At 41.8% G+C, this 18,816-nt stretch overlaps 2 protein-coding genes across 2 annotated transcripts; both read right to left on the bottom strand.

Moving 5' to 3' along the window:
- Positions 1-392: 392 nt before the first annotated feature.
- Positions 393-17,878, bottom strand: LOC118430359 (scavenger receptor cysteine-rich type 1 protein M130-like). The gene is made up of 7 exons (XM_035841202.1): positions 17,801-17,878; positions 10,798-11,021; positions 3,121-3,249; positions 2,394-2,570; positions 1,761-1,949; positions 1,158-1,289; positions 393-903 (listed from the first exon to the last, which is right to left on the bottom strand). Exons 2-7 carry the CDS (start codon positions 10,856-10,858, stop codon positions 551-553), a joined length of 1,041 nt encoding a protein of 346 aa, XP_035697095.1. The 5' UTR covers positions 10,859-11,021; positions 17,801-17,878; the 3' UTR covers positions 393-550.
- On the bottom strand, positions 13,845-17,893 carry LOC118430352 (scavenger receptor cysteine-rich type 1 protein M160-like). Its single transcript, XM_035841191.1, has 6 exons — positions 17,632-17,893; positions 16,318-16,446; positions 15,573-15,728; positions 14,779-14,973; positions 14,468-14,599; positions 13,845-14,266 (listed from the first exon to the last, which is right to left on the bottom strand). The coding sequence occupies exons 1-6, from the start codon at positions 17,870-17,872 to the stop codon at positions 13,923-13,925; spliced, it is 1,197 nt and encodes a 398-aa protein (XP_035697084.1). The 5' UTR covers positions 17,873-17,893; the 3' UTR covers positions 13,845-13,922.
- Positions 17,894-18,816: the final 923 nt, after the last annotated feature.

Genomic DNA, 18,816 nt, shown 5'->3' with positions numbered 1-18,816 from the left:
GTCATCTCCATTGGAGGAGGGGTGATTGTATAATTAATTGAAGAAATGCATACAATACGGTCAAAAGAGCTTGTTCGGCAGAAAGACGGCCATGACTTTCGATCCATCCATCCACTTCGCCGCATGTCAGTGTCCACTGAGGCAGGCCGTCATTGTTCTCCACAGTTTCTTATTACCCCCTCACATTAGGCAAAAATCGATCGGACGACGAGTCTGCGAGCTCTAAATTACGAGTAGGCATGACCCTGACGGGAAGGGGGGGGGGGGGGGACTCTGCCATTTCTTCGTAGGCAGGAGGGTCATGCCTCCTCGTAATTTAAAGCTCGCAGACTCGTCCGAAGGTCCGATCGATTTTCGCCAAATGGGAGGGGGCTATATTAGATGCTGTCCGTTGCACCCCCTCCCAAGTGCATCCCATTTCGGCAAGTTCTCGCTTCATTGTTTTTCCAAGTCATGGCTAGTACACACCCAACCCCCAACCCCTACCCCCTCTCGCATCTTCCCACTGGGCACCAGTTAGGCCTTGGCGTTATGTGAACTTCGGCATAACCTATTGAGGTAAGGGCTGGCCAACGGCTGGCCTGGCCGCCTGGTCGTAGGCCGGAGGTGCCGGGAACTGTGCAGGGGGCTGGTTGGGTTGTGCGTAAGGCACAGTCTGTACAGGCTGCATGGGGAACGCCACACCCTGCTGCATGTACGTGGCGTTGCCAGGGGCGTACATCACGTTGCTGGAGGTGTGAACCACTACAGGAGCTCCGCCTGCCGGAGGAGCCGTGTCTAGCACTCTGCCGCGAGTCTTGTTCTTCTGACAGAAGATGAGGGCGATGGTCACCACGATGTTGATGACGACCAGCACGCCAATGACAACCCCAACGATGATTCCAACATCTCCAGCATTCCAGACTGTCAGACAAACAGTAACAAAATATGTCATGACATTTTATGTGTTTTGGAAAAGATCTATCGCAGATCAATCAAATGAATGTAGTTTAAGACGAAAACGTCTGAAGGACTTAGCATGTTGTTTTCCCCTCTAATTTGCCTGAACCTTTGTTTATATTCATGAGAAGCACGTTACTGTGTCAAATTGCATTGGCCACGACCACTATAACACTAATAACACACTATGTTAGTCCACACATCTTAGTTATTCTTACCCCCATCGCAGACCAGCCCGACGTCGTCACCATGAGTACAGCTGCCGCTCCCCGGACCATCGTAGCTGCAGTCGAACAGGCTGCTCTCGTGCCCACCACAGCCCAGGTTGGCCATCTTGATATCTCCTGTGCCTATAACATTCATCAAAATCCAGCTTCAGGAAATAGCAAAACAAATGAGCCTATCTATCTTTTGTGTTATCTAGAAATACAAACGAGTGTTTTTGTATAAAAATAATGCACAATATAATCAAATAGTTGATGTACTCCATGTTTGTATCCATACATTTTGTCCTTGCGTGAGTTTCACAACTGTTAAAGGCCTCATTTCCACTGGACGGAAACTATTGAGCGACCAACTATCTAAAAGGTTTGGTTTGCAAAGACAACACAAAACGTACAAAAGATACTTCATCAAGGAAACTCTTTTGAACTACTAAGGATATTTTTGTCGCTTGATGTTCCCTCAATACCGTAGCCCCTCAGTAGAAAGGGGTACGGTACTGGTGTTTATGCTCCTGCTTTTTTTGTTTCGACAAACAGCCCGGCCGGGCCCCGTTTTGTAAATGTACGTTAGCCTTAGGTACATGTATAAGCATTCACCTTCTCCGTAATAGGTGGTGTCACGAATGAACGAGGCGTCTCCCAAGCCCAACATAGTGCAGGCAACTTTGGCGTCTTCCATGTCGAAGCCGTCACTACAGACGGTTCCCCAGTCTTTGGTGTTGTACGTACGGACTTCCAAGCGTCCCCATTCGCTACCGCCAACCAAGCGGATCTCGTTTTCCAGGGCTACAAACGAAGTAATGGGGAGGAATTTATTTGTAGGTCCATGGGAATTCTAACAATTGTCTCTGAGAATCAGAGTTGTACGTCATGTACCATCATATATGGATGAAGAGAAGTTCCATCATGTCACTACATTCACCAGAATTGGCGTGATACTTGTCAGATGTAGTTTGACAGGGAGGTGACATAGGAATCTTCCTATCAGCTATCAGAAGCGTTAGAATTCGAAAACATTCAATCTCTTATACTATTTGGCCTAAACCTAACACTCAAAAAGTTTCATGTTGACCTGCAAACAAACATGCCAACAACTTGAAGTAGACAGCAGAGAAATGGGTGAAAAAGTAAGTGTGTTGCGCAGAAAAAAGTAAGTTTGCACCGCAAAATAGACGTGTTGACCAGAAAAATAGGCGTGTTGCTGTCGGCCACGGTAGTTACGACACACACCTAGTACTGCGTACACGGACATCCTCCACGCCCCTCCACACTTCTCCCCGCTGTTCCCGGTACAGTCTGTGCTACACTCATCGTCAGGCCTGGCAGCAGTCAGGTTGTTAAACTGGGCAGTCAGGTTGTTAAACTGGGCTTCAGTCCCGCAGAAACACTGGAATGTGAACTCGGTCGCTGGTGGAAAAATAGAATCATGCCTTGAAATTACAATGGAGTACAATCGAGATCCATCTTAAAATGCAAGCGAAGTGGATTGTTTTGTGTAAGAAAGAAAACACAATAAAATCAAACCTCCTTTGATGTATTCCATGTTTGAGTTAGACACTTTGTCTATACGTGACTTTCACAACTGTAACATAATGTCATATTTTGGCCCAGAAATCTAAAATATCATTCAGAACAAAACATAAATTTACATGTGATTGATATGTACAATCTATTTTCAAGATATCTTCATCATTATTTTTTATCCCTGGTCTTTGTAAACCAGACCCTCCTATTCTAAACAATAAACTGAACCCCAGGCCTTGTATAATGTTTGCAACATACAAACATATTTGTAGATCGATATGGTGCAATGTTGTCACATCTCTTCCTAAATATTAGTATGCAATTTTATAATCAATTTTGTAGCATGATTTTAACACGAAAATATTGTAGGAAAATCTACTTTATATATCATCCTAATGTTAGATATGTCATAACGGGACATTAATAACGTTACCTGCATAAGGGTATCCTCGGTCCCTACAGTGGCTCACACACCGATCGTTGGTCAGCTGTCCGTCCCACTTTTCCTCGTCCGGGAAGTTTCGGTCTGCCTGATCAACATAACAGCCTTCGTACCCATCCACTGTCAAATGTGAATCAATGGATGAAAAGTCTTATTGGCACAAGACAAATACGGCAGAATATAATTGAATTCATTTTTACCTTCGCTAGAAGGTTATATTTTCGGTAGCGTTGACCGGCATAACTCCAGAATGCCTAGGTGGGTTGCATTGATATTTGTTACATGGGTCGGTCTTGATAAGACCTCGAAACAATTAGATTTAAGACTCACTAGCCGCTTGATATGGTACTGCAGCGGAACTTCCGGGGTTGGTATCTTGAGTTCTGGATATGCTACGTTCATGATTTTTGAGTGGTAGATAGCTCTTGGGGCAGGGAGTAAGTGCGCCCCCTAGTTCACAAGATGGAATGTATTGAATTACTAGTATTTGAGCAAGTGGGGGGAATGGTGAATTAACAGCTGTGTCATATGTGTATATCATCATATCATATCGTGAACAATCCGTGAGAAAGTGACGTTCATCTTCAATTTCATTTCAACAGAATTGAACAGAATCTGTGGTCTCTGGGATACTGTGGTCTCAGTTGAAAACGATTTATCGTGGCTCCCAGGACGAAATTATCGTATAGAACACAAATATTCTCGACCCACCAAACTGGCACTTTTTTCTAGTTTCGTAGGACCGGCCACTTAGAGCAAGTGTCACAATGTCTAGACTTAACAGTCGATGGAGATTAGCATAATTTCATAGGACATATCAAACAAATTATGTTATGTCCAGAGCAGACGTTACAGATATGGGACTTTGTTCACATTTCCCTCAGACATGCACAAGGTATGGAATACAGTAGTCAGTAGTATGGGTCATAAGTGCCACGATGTATACGTACAGAATGTATAACGATGTTATTATTTTCACTCCGCGTACCGTAGGTACGCTTCGAGTGAAAATATTGTTTTCATACGGTTTCTTCTTTCTTTCTTTCTTTCTTTCTTTCTTTCTCCTGTCGCGACCTTTAAAGTGATTCCTCTCCGTCGTTCCTGGACCAAATGGCCTGAAATTTGGCACAAGGGTACAGTGGGCCAATACCCAGACCCGTTTTTCTCATTTTTTTGATAGATACCTTTACAATGATTTTAGGGATGTTTTAAGGTCATTTTCTGGCCCGGCTGTATATTCATGTCTCCCGTGCCCAGGTATTACGTCCAGATGACTTGAAAGTTGGTATGATACTGCGTGAGATACTTAATAAAAGGACCCCGGTATTATTTTTGGCCAAACGTCACTTCAAAATCATTTAAAAGCCAATTTGGCGGGGTATCTACGCATATTTTCACCGAGCTCGCGTTTCGCGCGTGTAACCATATATGGTCACGTTTGCACGTGCGTCCGTTGCACCATATATGGTTATGGACGTTTCCGCGCGTGACGTAAGCTGTTTACCTGCAGCTGTGCATTGTGGCTAATTGAATTTAGAAGGGAACCAATATGCGCCCGACACTTAGCAGAAGCGATGACCTGATTGGTCAGCTCGGGTACAGCCAATGAGGAAGGGTTTTTTAACTTAGCGGCTGGGAGTACATATATGTCGCCGGGAAGAAGTCCGTTAAAAGTAAGTGAAAAATTGTACTGTTTATCTTAAAATTGGCAACAATACACAAACGCAGTAACAAATTTGGGTAACTTTTCGTCGTTATTGTGCAGTTTTTGTTTGATTTACCCACGCTTAGAGTGTCTGGATAAGCGATACCGTAGCGTCAGAATGCGCACGCATGGAATATTGTTGCGCTTTGCAGTGACTGATGAGACAGTACTAGTATTGTATCATCAAGCTTTATTGACACGACAAAAATTACAGTCAATTTTGTATGGCCAACTTTAAACTGCAACGACAAAAGAAAGACTAGAAAGGCCGACATTTGCTTAAGAGCAAATACAGCATATTTCAGCCATACCCCTTCCCACGCAACATTGGACTGTTCCAAATCACCCCTGCGCAAAAATGGAACATCCTCTTAACAGTACATTATCCCCCAAAGTGGACTGGTATTGTGAAATGATTCCAGGTAAAAACAGAGCTTGCTTCTATTTTTCAGAAAATGACAATAATCACACCTTCCATTCAGAAAATTTTCATCATGACTGAAAATTGTTGAATGACTTCATGTAATGTCATTAACAATTTTCAGTACGATAACTAGGTGTAAGTTTAAAAAAGTATAAGCTCCTTGTGATGTGGGTACATTTATTATTGCAGTGAACTTTTTTTATTCAAGTAGGGCATACGATTTAATAATTATCAAGCAGGTGCAGGTACTGTAGGAGCGTTTGTTTTCTTCAAGCTGTAAAACTGTTTAACTGTTTTACTTTGTATGCAATCAGCCATCGAGCCTATTCTTATTTTAGTTTAACAACTTCCTGCCAGACCCGGAAGATACGATTGAACCTTGTTCGAGGATTTATTTTCGTCTGTCTGGTCAGTCTGTTCATACCCTGGCGCTGAGAGTGTTTTATTGGGCTGAAACTCTGGCAGTTTAAAGTTACTTACAATTTAAATGTTCAAAGTTTATGTCAAACAACAACAGCACTAGGAAATGTGGCCACCATAAACAGGTGGTCACTATAGAGAAAATGCTGATCTATTGACTAGGAGCCATACGTTACACATGATTTCAGTACACTGATCATTAATCATATAAACATTGCACAGGTAAGCCAATTGTTTAGATGTACAATTAAGTTCAAATAATTCTGAAGAGAAATATTGATGAGAAAATAATCATTCTCGCCACTGTCTAACTTATAATTACGTATCAAAACTAAACGCAGATTTTCTAACTAACGCACCTTTCGCCGACTTCATCAAAGGACCGCCGGCTATCAATCAAACACGGCTGCTGATTAGACTTAGAGTTTCAAACAGTCATGTGCTGTGTGCCAGTTGACAGCGAACTTCATGCTACGTGATGTTTTACATTGCTTGGACCTTCTTTCCTACAGCGGTGCTTCTACAAAAGACTGTAACACTGAGTCCCACATGTTTTATAGAATAGAATTTGACGCAGAACAGCGTTTTTTGCTGGGTATTTTTCTTGAAACATGTCCGTGGGAATATCAGCGAGGCGGCGACGTAGGGATATCAGACCGTCAACAAAAGTCGCACGGCGGCTAACGGCGCAGCGAAGATACTAGCGCTATAAATAAGCGCTTCAACTAAGGATGGCAACCCGTACAATATTTTTGTATACTGTTGAGCTAAGTAAAGTTTGTTGTTTATGAGGTTTTAGTTGTCTTTGAAGCTTTGACCCGAAATATTTTAAAGTCAAACTGCTGAAGAGAAGTAAGTGACTGCAGCGATTATCGTAGATATGGCCCTAAAAACTGATAAAAGAAGCCTTCTCAATAGTCTAAAATGCAAGAGCTTCCGGGGGGGGGCTTCGCCCACCTGGGTCCCCCCCACAGTGGCCCTGCCCCTGGACCCCGCCTGGGACATTCGGCGGCCCCCGGACCCCTGTCCGACGCTTTGAAAAAATCCTGGCGAGAAGTCTGTACGGCCTGAGTCTTCAAGTTAACGTATTGTGTGGTCCCGCTTATGAATATTAATTAGCCTTCGCTTTCCTCTTCGCTGATTGGCTGAACCGTTAATTGAATTAACTCTTCCTGTCGGCTAGACGCAGGTGCAGATGTCGGCTCTGTGGGGTGAACGTCCGAAAGGTCATGGCATGGAGAACGAAAGAAAACCAATTTCCCCTAAAAAAAGTGCTGTAATTAAGCCTTTTACAGTACTTTATGCCAAAAATTTTACTTGGATCATTTTACCAACTATCTTATGCCTATCTATACCAAATGTTACTCATACCAGGGTACAGGGGTGCAAAATATACCGTTATAAGACCGTCAACAACAGTCGCACGGAGCTAACAGCGCAGCGAAAATACCATCGCTAGCGTTTCAACTTCGGATAACAAGTTATAAGTACTGTTGAACTCAGTAACGTTAAAGTTTGTTTTTAGTTGCCTTTGACGGTTTGACCTGAAATAGTGTTACGCTAAACTCCTGAAGAGAAGTTAAGTGACTGCTGCGATTATCATAGATATGCCCCTAAGAACTGATACAATATAAAGCCTTCTGAATTGTCTAAAATGCGAGAGCCTTAGGTGGGCTTCGCTCCCCCTGGCGGGAACACTGCTATATACGGGATCATGAGGCCCCACTTATGAATATTAATTAGCCTTTGGCCTCCTCTTCGCTGATTGGCTAGGTCTTTGATTCAATTAACTCTCCGGCTGACGCGCACAGGTGTGGCTCTGTGCGGGGTCACGGAAGGTCACGTCAGGAGGCCAAAAGAAAACAAATTTCCCCTCAGAAAAGTGCCAAAATTAATCATTTTAAAGTTGTTTATGTCAAAACTTTTACTTGAATCTTGTTACCAAGTATCTAATGCCTATCTATACCAAATTTCAGGTCATTTAATTGTAATACCAGGGTACAGGAGCCAAAAGTGTCCTTTTTTGGTCAAAAATTGGCCAAAAATCGCAAAAATAAGCATTTTGTTGCACTGTACACCAAAAGTGTTATTGAATTTATATGAAGGTATTATCAAGGCACATCTGTGTCAAATTTCAGCTCATTCGGTTGCAATACCAAGGTACAGGAGCCAAAAGTGTCCTTTTTTGGTCAAAAATTGGTCAAAAAATCGCAAAAATAAGCATTTTGTTGTACTGTACACCAAAAGTGTTATTGAATTTATATGGGGGCATTATCAAGGCACATCTGTGTCAAATTTCAGCTCATTTGGTTGTAATACCAGGGTACAGGGGCCAAAAGTGTCCTTTTTTGGTCAAAAATTGGTCAAAAAATCGCAAAAATAAGCATTTTGTTGTACTGTACACCAAAAGTGTTATCGAATTTATATGGGGGCATTATCAAGGCACATCTCTGTCAAATTTCAGCTCATTTGGTTGTAATACCAGGGTACAGGGGCCAAAATATACAGTTTTGGTCTAAAATTGACCAAAAAATCTCAATAAAATCATTTTAGAGGCAGATATGAAAAAACTGAGAAAAAAGCATCAAGGTATTGGCCCATTCTACCACTGTGCCAAATTTCAGGTCATTCGGTCCAGGAACGGCGGAGATGAATCACTTTGAAGATTTGACAGGAGAAAGAAAGAAAGAAGAAGAAGAAACATGACGAATACAATATATTTCACCATACTATGTATGGCTGAAATATAAATACAGAGCATATCTTACAATTCTACTAATTAAACATTATGATATGATTCTACTAATTATCGGTGAAAAGTGTACAGTAGTTCTCTTCCATAGTAACGTTATATGATAGTACAGATTTTCAAGGGCAAATCTACTAGTACAAACGTTACACTATGTTGTGAATTGTCCATTCAGGTTGGTTGTACAAGAATATATGTAATCAGGTGTGGCTTTTTTTCTAATCAACAAACAAAAGGATCTTCCTTTTACTCTGGGTGGCAGCACATGAAATTACACAAAGGAAATACTAAATATTGTATTCTATTCTATTTTCTACTGGAGGAAGAGGATACACCACCAGGACTGTTGTGCAGACAGGTGGGGTTGTGCCTTGATAGAGGGTGTCAATTTGACAGTGCTAAATTCATTATTGGTCGGGTGCTCGAACTCAACTAATTCTAACTAAAGTCTGGCCTGTCAGAGAACACAATAGTCAACTGGCTACAAAGGTGGCATCAACAGACACCAAGGAGAGGATAGAAAAGTCACGTACAAGAAGTGTTACTGTGACAGAAACAGCAGCTTTATGTATGATTAGGCTATTTGGGACAATATTGTAACTATTAAACTAAGTGACAATTAGAGATATTATTATACCAACCATGAGTTCAAACATTGTATTTCATGACAGACATGAATAAGTTTTTATGACTTTTCAGACACCACGTCATAGTATATGCTGTGTAATTTAGTAATGCACTGTACTACAAACGGTTAATCAGAATAATTAGATAATCATAAACTGATTAGTTTATGTGGAAAATAAATGGGACGCTAAGTTTATAACAGACGTATAATAACTGCAATTGCTGCATCCTTTTTTCAGACAAAAAGCATGCAAAACATTTAGATATGCAAAACAGACTCCGTGCAAACATACAGTCGCTAATTAGCTTTGTTCATCAATATAATGTATTAGCTGATTAACTCTTAGTATAAAAACAGAATGCGATCCTTTTTGTCTGAATACAATGTGCATACATTTATATGTATTTGTAATGATAATGTAATTGCAGTGCAGCCATGATATCCAATTGGATTTTTTTTTAAATTGCACTTCGCTAAAAACGGCTAATAAGCATATCTTGGTAAAGAGTTAAAAGTGTAGTACAGTTTGTTTGGAGAGGTCTGCTTGTACGGAGATTAGTTATGCTTGTGACAACCTTGAATAAGTGCAGTAATTGCCCTTGCCTTGTGTAAATAAGCAGGAAAACTTGAATCATAACCACGCTATTGTCTGCTGTGGGTACGTAATACCAACGTTTAGGGTCGCATAACGTGTTGCATCTGTAGAAAATTTCCGTTTGTGACATTATTTTTTTTTCTTGAAGTAAAACGGTGCTTGCTTTGTTAATGTGTGAAACATTAGCATGCTGTGTGCGTGTTGTAATAAAGAAATAGAAGTTTGATTACCGTACAGTACTCACATTGGATTTTTCAAGTTCAATTTTGGAAAAGTCCATTTTTGCATAAAGGGGAGAGCGGAGTGAAAATAACTGAATTTGCTCCTAAGCAAATACCGGCCTTTCTAGTGTTTAGAATAAGGATGGCGGCGGTCAATGGGTGGGTCAATGGGGCACTCTACTGTAATATGGGAGGAACTTTCGTTGTTAGAAAATCCGAATTTAGTTGTAACAGAAGTTTTTTGTTAAAAATCTATATCATTATAGAGTGAACGAATACTGAAACGTATATAAGCCTCATACTTTTTAAAGAAAGATCTGTGTAGCCCATACCTTTTTAAGAAAGATCTGTGTGAGTGCTTTTGCCCAACTGTACTGTACATTCACAGCGACACATAAAGGCTTGTATGGTAACTGAAAGCATCAAAGTTCCCTTACTGTCTAAAACGTTAGTGTACAAATGCTTTAAAACACTGTATAGTATAAAAGCTCGATAAAAGCTTGGGGTTAAATTTACAATTTACAGTGTGCGTGTTGTATTTGATATTAAAGACCTTACTTGTTTGCGTGCGTGCAGTGTGCTTGCTATTTGCCATTAAACACAACGGAAACCATTTATACTTGGCATCGGGCATATTTTGAGTCGATACTCTTCTCAGTGACCACCTGTCCAAATCGACCGCTTTTTTCCGGTCCCCAGGGTGGTCGTCTTGGGCAGATTTGACTGTATAAACAAATTCTTATCCTGGTGGTACCTACAGCAAGTGGCACATTTCTAACTTTTTTCGTGACCAGTGTGGGCTCAAAAATCGCTCCAAGAAGGTTTAGAAAATGAAGAAGAGAACTGGGACTGCCCTATTTAAATACAAACGACCATGACAAAGCATGTTGACATAATTCGTCTGAACAAAGAAGACGGCTACTCACCTTGCGCACCTGTGCCCCGAAGAATCGTCAACAAAAGGAGAGCTGTCCACACACCTGCCATAATCCTGTCTTTTGTCACACAAATACTAAATTCGATGCTTACCAAAGCCAAGGCAAAAGATACAAAGTTCTATTAGTCTAAAAGGAGAAGGCTTGCAGTCGCCTGCGCTGCCGCCGAACGATGACAAGGAGAATCAGTGGTAACGTTAAGTTCGAGACTTCACCTGACCACTGCCCTTCTCAAATATCTCGTGTTCATTGGGGCCTGATCGTTTATAACTTAAGGACGTTGACATCTCCCTCTGTTTGTTAGCCCCCTTGCTTTATAAACGTGTCATTACACGATTAGCAAACACTGGAAAGCTCACAACACAACTCTTCATTAGTTAAAGCTCATAGATTGGATTGCAACACCGTCGCTGATCGGGATGATAGCACAACGCACGACATGTGAGTGAGAAATGATCGACCCCTTAACTGAGGACAAAAGAATCCACCCCGCGGTGGTTTGCCCTGTCGGACGAGAAACCGGATTGTATTTGACAGAAGAACATATTAGCAATGACGTTACATCAGGTAACGTTGGACGAAGACTCATGTGTCCGCCTGTATTTCACGTCCTGTTTTAACACAATCGTCCAAATGTAACGTTTAAACACATATAACCTATGTAACAGAAATGGTGTGATAGACAGAGCTATAAGGTACCAATGGTGAATTAGCTTCTCTCAGGAGTCAACAATATCGATATCGTTCACCTGGATTGTTGCTATGGTGAGGACGGTGCCACTGAGGATTGAGGGATGGGGTACTGGCCGTACTTTGAAGTACGTTCCAATTCTCCGCGTACGGCAGCACACGCGAGTCGCTGTCTGCGTAACACCCCACATACGTGTAACCGGCCCCTGCAGCTAGCGTAACAAAAGCTAGCAGTCAAATTTGAAATGTTTAAGCCTACCACAAAACTTGCAAGATAACGACGTATTCAGAATAGAAAGTAACAATAATTCCCATGTGATAATGAATGTCTGCTCTACTCACCAAGCGCACAGTTTCCACTCAGAACCGTTATCAATAGAAGAATGACAGTCCTCAACTCGCCATGGTACAGTGTACCACATACCTTACTCACAAGGTATAATTACCACACATGGTGGTATGGTGATGTGTTGTTTACAACGCAAAAATTGCAACTTTTTCTGTTCAATCTACTCAATATGAAACTGGCGTGCTTCACAAATCCAGGAAGGGGTAAAGGTAATTTGAGGGATAATATCACCGTACCAGCATATTGTTGTCAAAACAACAGGGAAGAAATGATCGGTTCTTGATGAAATATCTGTATTTGTATTTGTGTATTTCACTGGTCCATAGCAACGATCGGAACGTTCTAGAACACACCAATCTCGTTCTCAGGTCACCTGCGAAGCTTGTATCATCCACCACGCCATGCCGAGAGTTCAAATTGCAGTTTGCTTTTCCTTCTACGAGAAAGTAGTCCGGGCGACAACACTCCTTACAAGAAAGCTTGCCGCTGGAGTATATACTAGTAACCACGTATCTTCATAATTTCAAGTCATGTAAAATGTTTAAACCTCCTTTTGATGGTTTATTGCTTTCCTGTCACGAACAATACGACCCGAAATCAGGCGGTTTTCGTGTAACTTAGCTAAAACTTCTTGTTTTGAATCTGCTGTGGATTTGAAACCAACAGGAAATCTAGTGCGTAAGAAAGAGGGCATTAGCTACAGCCTTGGCTACAGCTAAAGTTGATTCCGTTGTAACATTCAAAAAGTTTTCTATTTAATGGCAATGCAAACTGCTGAAAAATATAGATTCATTCAGTGGAGCAAACTTTGTGAACGTGTCGCCTGTATTGTTAGTGTTCTCGGCGCGGGTTTCATACAAAGAACAATTGAATATGCTGTATATACTATAGTGGCACGAATATGCTACCATGATCGTCACAACTAGAGTCACAGTTGGAAATCCAAACTCAACTTGAAATCCATGTTTTCAACACATCCCGTATTCATATAATGTACAGTCTCAGTGAAGCTGTGAGAACTCAATAGTTTTACGCTTTATAATTATTGTCCTCGTTTTCTTTCTATCGCGTCCTACGAACCCGAACTCTCTATGGCTTTGAGAATATGTAGAATTGAATTTGAGGTCACACAGATTTTGTATACAGTATATTTAGACAAATGTAAACATAAGTTAGAGTATCATGATATGAATAATATCTGAGTAAGTAAACTTTTAAAGCTTTGAAAAATAAACACTTATTAGCTCTTTCAATTTATGGTATTGATAAATAGCACTGCAACTTTCACATTCTGAAACTTTCATCTTCACTTTTCAGCAATATTTAAGTACATGAACAGCACCTTGCAAATCTAAAGCAAAACAACAAGTTTGATAAGTTCTATGTTCATCTTTACATAACAAATCTAATAGACATACTTGTATATATAGGCATATAGACATAATTTTGTCGAAAAGAAGGTCTAGCATGACAATCGAGATGTCTCAGTCTCAGGTACAATAATATCCACACATTCAACATCAGTACCAGTCATCTCCAATTGGAGGAGGGGTGATTGTATAATTAATTGAAGAAATGCATACAATACGGTCAAAAGAGCTTGTTCGGCAGAAAGACGGCCATGACTTTCGATCCATCCATCCACTTCGCCGCATGTCAGTGTCCACTGAGGCAGGCCGTCATTGTTCTCCACAGTTTCTTATTACCCCCCTCGCATTAGGCGAAAATCGATCGGACGACGAGTCTGTGAGCTCTAAATTACGAGGAGGCATGACCCTGACGGGAAGGGGGGGGGGGGGGACTCTGCCATTTCTTCGTAGGCAGCAGGGTCATGCCTCCTCGTAATTTAGAGCTCGTCCGACGGTCCGATCGATTTTCGCCAAATGTGAGGGGGCTATATTAGATGCTGTCCGTTGCACCCCCTCCCAAGTGCATCCCATTTCGGCAAGGTCTCGCTCCATTGCTTTTCCAAGTCATGGCTAGTACACCCCCCACCCCCAACCCCCACCCCCCTCTCGCATCTTCCCACTGGGCACCATGCAGTTAGGCCTTGGCGTTATGTGAACTTCGGCATAACCTATTGAGGTAAGGGCTGGCCAACGGCTGGCCTGGCCGCCTGGTCGTAGGCCGGAGGTGCCGGGAACTGTGCAGGGGGCTGGTTGGGTTGTGCGTAAGGCACAGTCTGTACAGGCTGCATGGGGAACGCCACACCCTGCTGCATGTACGTGGCGTTGCCAGGGGCGTACATCACGTTGCTGGAGGTGTGGACCACCATAGGAGCGCCGCCTGTCGGGGGAGCCGTGTCTAGCACTCTGCCAGGAGTCTTGTTCTTCTGACAGCAGACGCAGGTGATGGTCACTACGATGATGATGACAACCAGCACGCCAATGACAATCCCAACGATGGCTCCAGCACTCAGGACTGTCAGACAAACAATAACAAAACATGTCATGACATTTGATGTGTTTTGAGAAAGAGCTATCGCGGATCAACGTAGTTGAAGACAAAGACGTCGGAAAGAAGCATGGTGTTCTGTCTTCAAATTTGGTTGAACATTTGTTCATGAAAAGCTCGTTAACTACTATAACTTAACTCTATAACATACTAGTCCACACATCTTACCTGCTTCGCAGACCAGCCCGACGTCGTCACCATGAGTACAGCTGCCGCTCCCCGGACCATCGTAGCTGCAGTCGAACAGGCTGCTCTCGTGCCCACCACAGCCCAGGTTGGCCATCTTGATATCTCCTGTGCCTGTAACATGCATCAAAATCCAGCTTCAGGAAATATCAAAATAAAGGAGCCTAGTGTTTTTGTATAAAGAAAATACACAATAAAACCAAACATCTCCTTTGATGTATTCCATGATTGAGTTGTACATCTTGTCATTGCGTGAGTTTTACAACTGTTAAAGGCCTTGTATAAGCATTCACCTTGTCCGAAATAGGTGGTGTCACGAATGAACTCGGGGTCTCCAAAGCCCAGCATGTTGCAGGCAACTTTGGCGTCTTCCATGTCGAAGCCGTCACTGCAGACGGTTCCCCAGTCTTTGGTGTTGTACGTACGGACTTCCAGACGTCCTTCTTCCCATTCACTTCCGCCAACCAAGCGGATCTCGTTTTTCAGAGCTGCATGCGAAGTAAGACAGGACTTTATTTGTAGGTTTCACCTTCATCGGAAGTCTAACAATTGTCTCCGAGAATCAGAGTGGTACGTCGTAGATCGTGTCATATATGGATTAATATACATTCACCAGAATTGTCGTGATACTTGTCAGGTGCAGTTTGACAGGTAGGTAACATAGAAATATTCCTATTAGCTATCAGAAACCTTAGAATTCCAAGAACATTCAATCTCTTGTACCATTTAGCCTAAACCTAGCCATTAAAAAGTTTTATGGAATACAAACATGCCAACAAAGTGAAATAGGCAAAAATGATAGCTGAGAATTGAGCAAAAAAGTAAGTGTGCAGCGCAAAAAAAAGTGTGTTGCCCATAGAATAGGTGTGTTGACCAGAAAAAATTAGGTGTGTTGACCAGAAAAAATTAGGTGTGTTGACCAGAAAAAATAGGTGTGTTGACCAGAAAAAATAGGTGTGTTGACCAGAAAAAATAGGTGTGTTGACGAGAAAAATAGGTGTGTTGACCAGAAAAAATAGGTGTGTTGACGAGAAAAATAGGCGTGTTGCTCATTGTTGCTGTCGGCCACGGTAGTTATGACACACACCTAGTACTGCGTACACGGACATCCTCCACGCCCCTCCACACTTCTCCCCGCTGTTCCCGGTACAGTCTGTGCTACACTCATCGTCAGGCGTGGCAGCAGGCAGGTTGTTAAACTGGGCTTCAGTCCCGCAGAAACACTGGAATGTGAACTCGGTCGCTGGTGGCCGAAAAACAAAATCATATCTTGAAATTACAACGTAGTGCAATCAAAATCCATCATAAAATGCAAGAAGCGTAGCGGTTTGTTTTGTAGTGTAATAAAGAAAATATACAAAAAGTCAAGCCTCCTTTGATGAGTTAGACCATGTTTGAGTTAGACACTTTGTCTATATGTGACTTTCACAACTGTAACATAATGCAATATTTTGGCCCCGAAATCTAAAAAAAATATTATTCAGAACAAAAGATACATGTGAATGATGTGTACAATCTATTTTCAAGATATCTACATCATTATTTTGTATTCCTGGTGTTTGTTAACTGTACAGAAGCAAGCTGCACAAGACCTGCAAGTTTTGAAAACCATCTCAAACTAAGACTCTCCTGTTCTTCAGTATGGTTTGAAAGGTCAGTTTTTTTATGTTTGCATCATACAAACATGTTTGTAGATCTATAGTTCAATGATGTTTTCACATCTCTTCCTAACTTGATATCAGTATGTAATTTTATGGTGTTTAACGTACTTGAAAATCTACTTTCTATATTGCCCTAATGTTACATAAGTCATAACGGGACTTTAACGTTACCTGCATAAGGATATCCTTGGTCCCTACAGTGGCTTACACACCGGTCGTTGGTCAGCTGTCCGTCCCACTTTTCCTCGTCTGGGAAATTTCGGTCTGCCTGGTCAACATAACACCCCTCGTACCCATCCCCTATCAAAGATAATCAATACATGAAAAGCCTTTAAATATTGGTACAAGAAAAATACGGCAGAATATAAGTGAATTCATTTTTACCTTCGCTAGAAGGTTATATTTTCGGTACCGTTTGTGTGTTTGTGTGTGTGTGTTTGTGTGTGTTTGTGTGTGTGTTTGTGTGTGTGTGTGTGTGTGTGTGTTTGTGTGTGTGTTTGTTTGTGTGTGTGTGTGTGTGTGTGTGTGCGTGATATCTCGAGTTCTGGACATGCTACGGTCATGATTTTCGAGTGGTAGATAGCTCTTAGGGCAGGGAGTAAGTGGGCCCCCTAGTTTACAAGATATTGAATTATTTGAGCAGGTGGAAGGAAGGGTTAACAGCTTTAGCATATGTGTATATCATCATATCGTGAAAAATCTGTGATGAAGTGGCGTTCATCTTCAATTTCATTTGAGCAGAATCTGTGGTCCCTGGGATACTGTGGTCTCAGTACAATGTCTGACGGAAGTTAGCATAATTCCACTTGACATATCACACACGTTATGTCATGTCCAGAGCAGACGTAAAAGATGTGGGAATTCGTTCACATTTCCATATGTAGGAAATATACTACATGTAGTATAATAGTTTTATTCTCTACCAGGCAGCTCAGGTCGTCAGAAAAAGCTCCAGCTGCTTGCTGCTCTCGTTCAACCGAGACTTCAGAAAAAGTATAGAAATTGGACAAATATAGCCAGATAACATGACAGCGAAGTAAGCCGGTTGCAAACCACACTCACTTTGGACAGCTAACTCCTCTTGTATGTTATGTGTCTATATTTGCCAAATTTCTACAATTTTTCCAGCGACCTGTGGAGCCTGGTAGGAGCTAAGAATTCCATACAGACCCCAAACGGACTTGAATATGTACGCACGTATGAACCCGGCTTAAGGTCATAAGTGCCACGAAGTACAGAATAAAACCTCTATTGTGTTTATGCACAAACCGTACAGTAAGAAGTATAAACAAATCGTATTCTAGTGGTACCTATAACAAGTGGCACATTTCTAACTTCTGTCGTGACTATCGTGGGCTCAAACATCGCTCCGAAAAGGTTTAGAAAATAAGAAAGAGAACTGGGACTGCCCTATTCAAAAAATACAAACAGCCATGACAAAGTATGTTGACATAATTCGTCTAAACAAAGATGGCGGCTACTCACCTTGTGCACCTGTGCCCCGGAGAATCGTCAGCAAAAGAAGAGCTGTCCACACACCTGCCATGATCCTGTCTTTTGTCACACTAATACTAAATTCGATGCTTACCAAATCCAAGGAGGTAAAAGCTACAACTGCTAGTAAGGAGGATCGGTGGTAAGTTCGAGACTTCACCTGACCACTGCCCTTCTCAAATATCTCGTGTTCATTGGGGCCTGATCGTTTATAACTTAAGGACGTTGACATCTCCCTCTGTTTATTAGCCTCGTTGCTTTATAAACGTGTCAATACACAATTAGCAAATAACTGGAAAGCTCACAACACAACTCTTCGTGTTAAAGCTCATAGATTTGATCGCAACACCGTCGCTGATCGGGATGATAGCACAGCGCACGACATGTGAATGAAAAATGATCGACCCCTTTAGTGGGGACAAAAGAATCCACCCCGCGGTGGTTTGCCCGGTCGGAGGAGAAACCGGATTGTATTTGACAGAACTACATATCAGCAAGGACGTTATATCAGGTAACGTTGGACGAAGACTCATGTGTCCGCCAGTATTTCAAGTCCTGTTTTAACACAATCGTCCGAATGTAACGTTTAAACGCATATAACCTATGTAACGGAAATGGTGTGATAGACAAAACTATAAGATACCAAAGGTGAATTGGCTTCTCTAAGTCAACGATATCGATATCGTTCACCTGGATGGTTGCTATGGTGAGGACGGTGCCACTGAGAGTTGAGGGATGAGGTACTACGCTGATTTCAATAGGCAATGTTTTCTTTACCTAGCGGCGGTACGTTGTCGGAGGTTATAAATTGAACTTTTGTTACACAACTTACACTTGACTTCATAAAAGGAATGTCATACAAAATGTACAAGTATGGCTAAAAAGACAACAAAACACACAGAGCGTAAAAGATTGTGAAATTCGTTGGACGCTCTGTCAAATCGCTCGGCCGCAGTGACGCCGCCAACGTGTTGCAGTTTCTCGCGGTTTTCAGTCAATGTTGTATAGGCGTAAGCATAGGCATTTATTTAGTATCATCAATTTGATACACAAGATCAGAGAAAAAATGACAAACACTGGTGAAAATATAACCCCTTTCTCATATGTTCCACTGACGGTATATACAAGAATATCAGAATATCATTCGAACACCTACAACACAGTCGGATGACAGTG

This window comes from Branchiostoma floridae, chromosome 14 (genome assembly GCF_000003815.2).
Source record: "Branchiostoma floridae strain S238N-H82 chromosome 14, Bfl_VNyyK, whole genome shotgun sequence".
NCBI classification, from domain to species: Eukaryota; Metazoa; Chordata; class Leptocardii; order Amphioxiformes; family Branchiostomatidae; genus Branchiostoma; species Branchiostoma floridae.
This window is presented reverse-complemented; position numbering and strand designations above follow the sequence as displayed.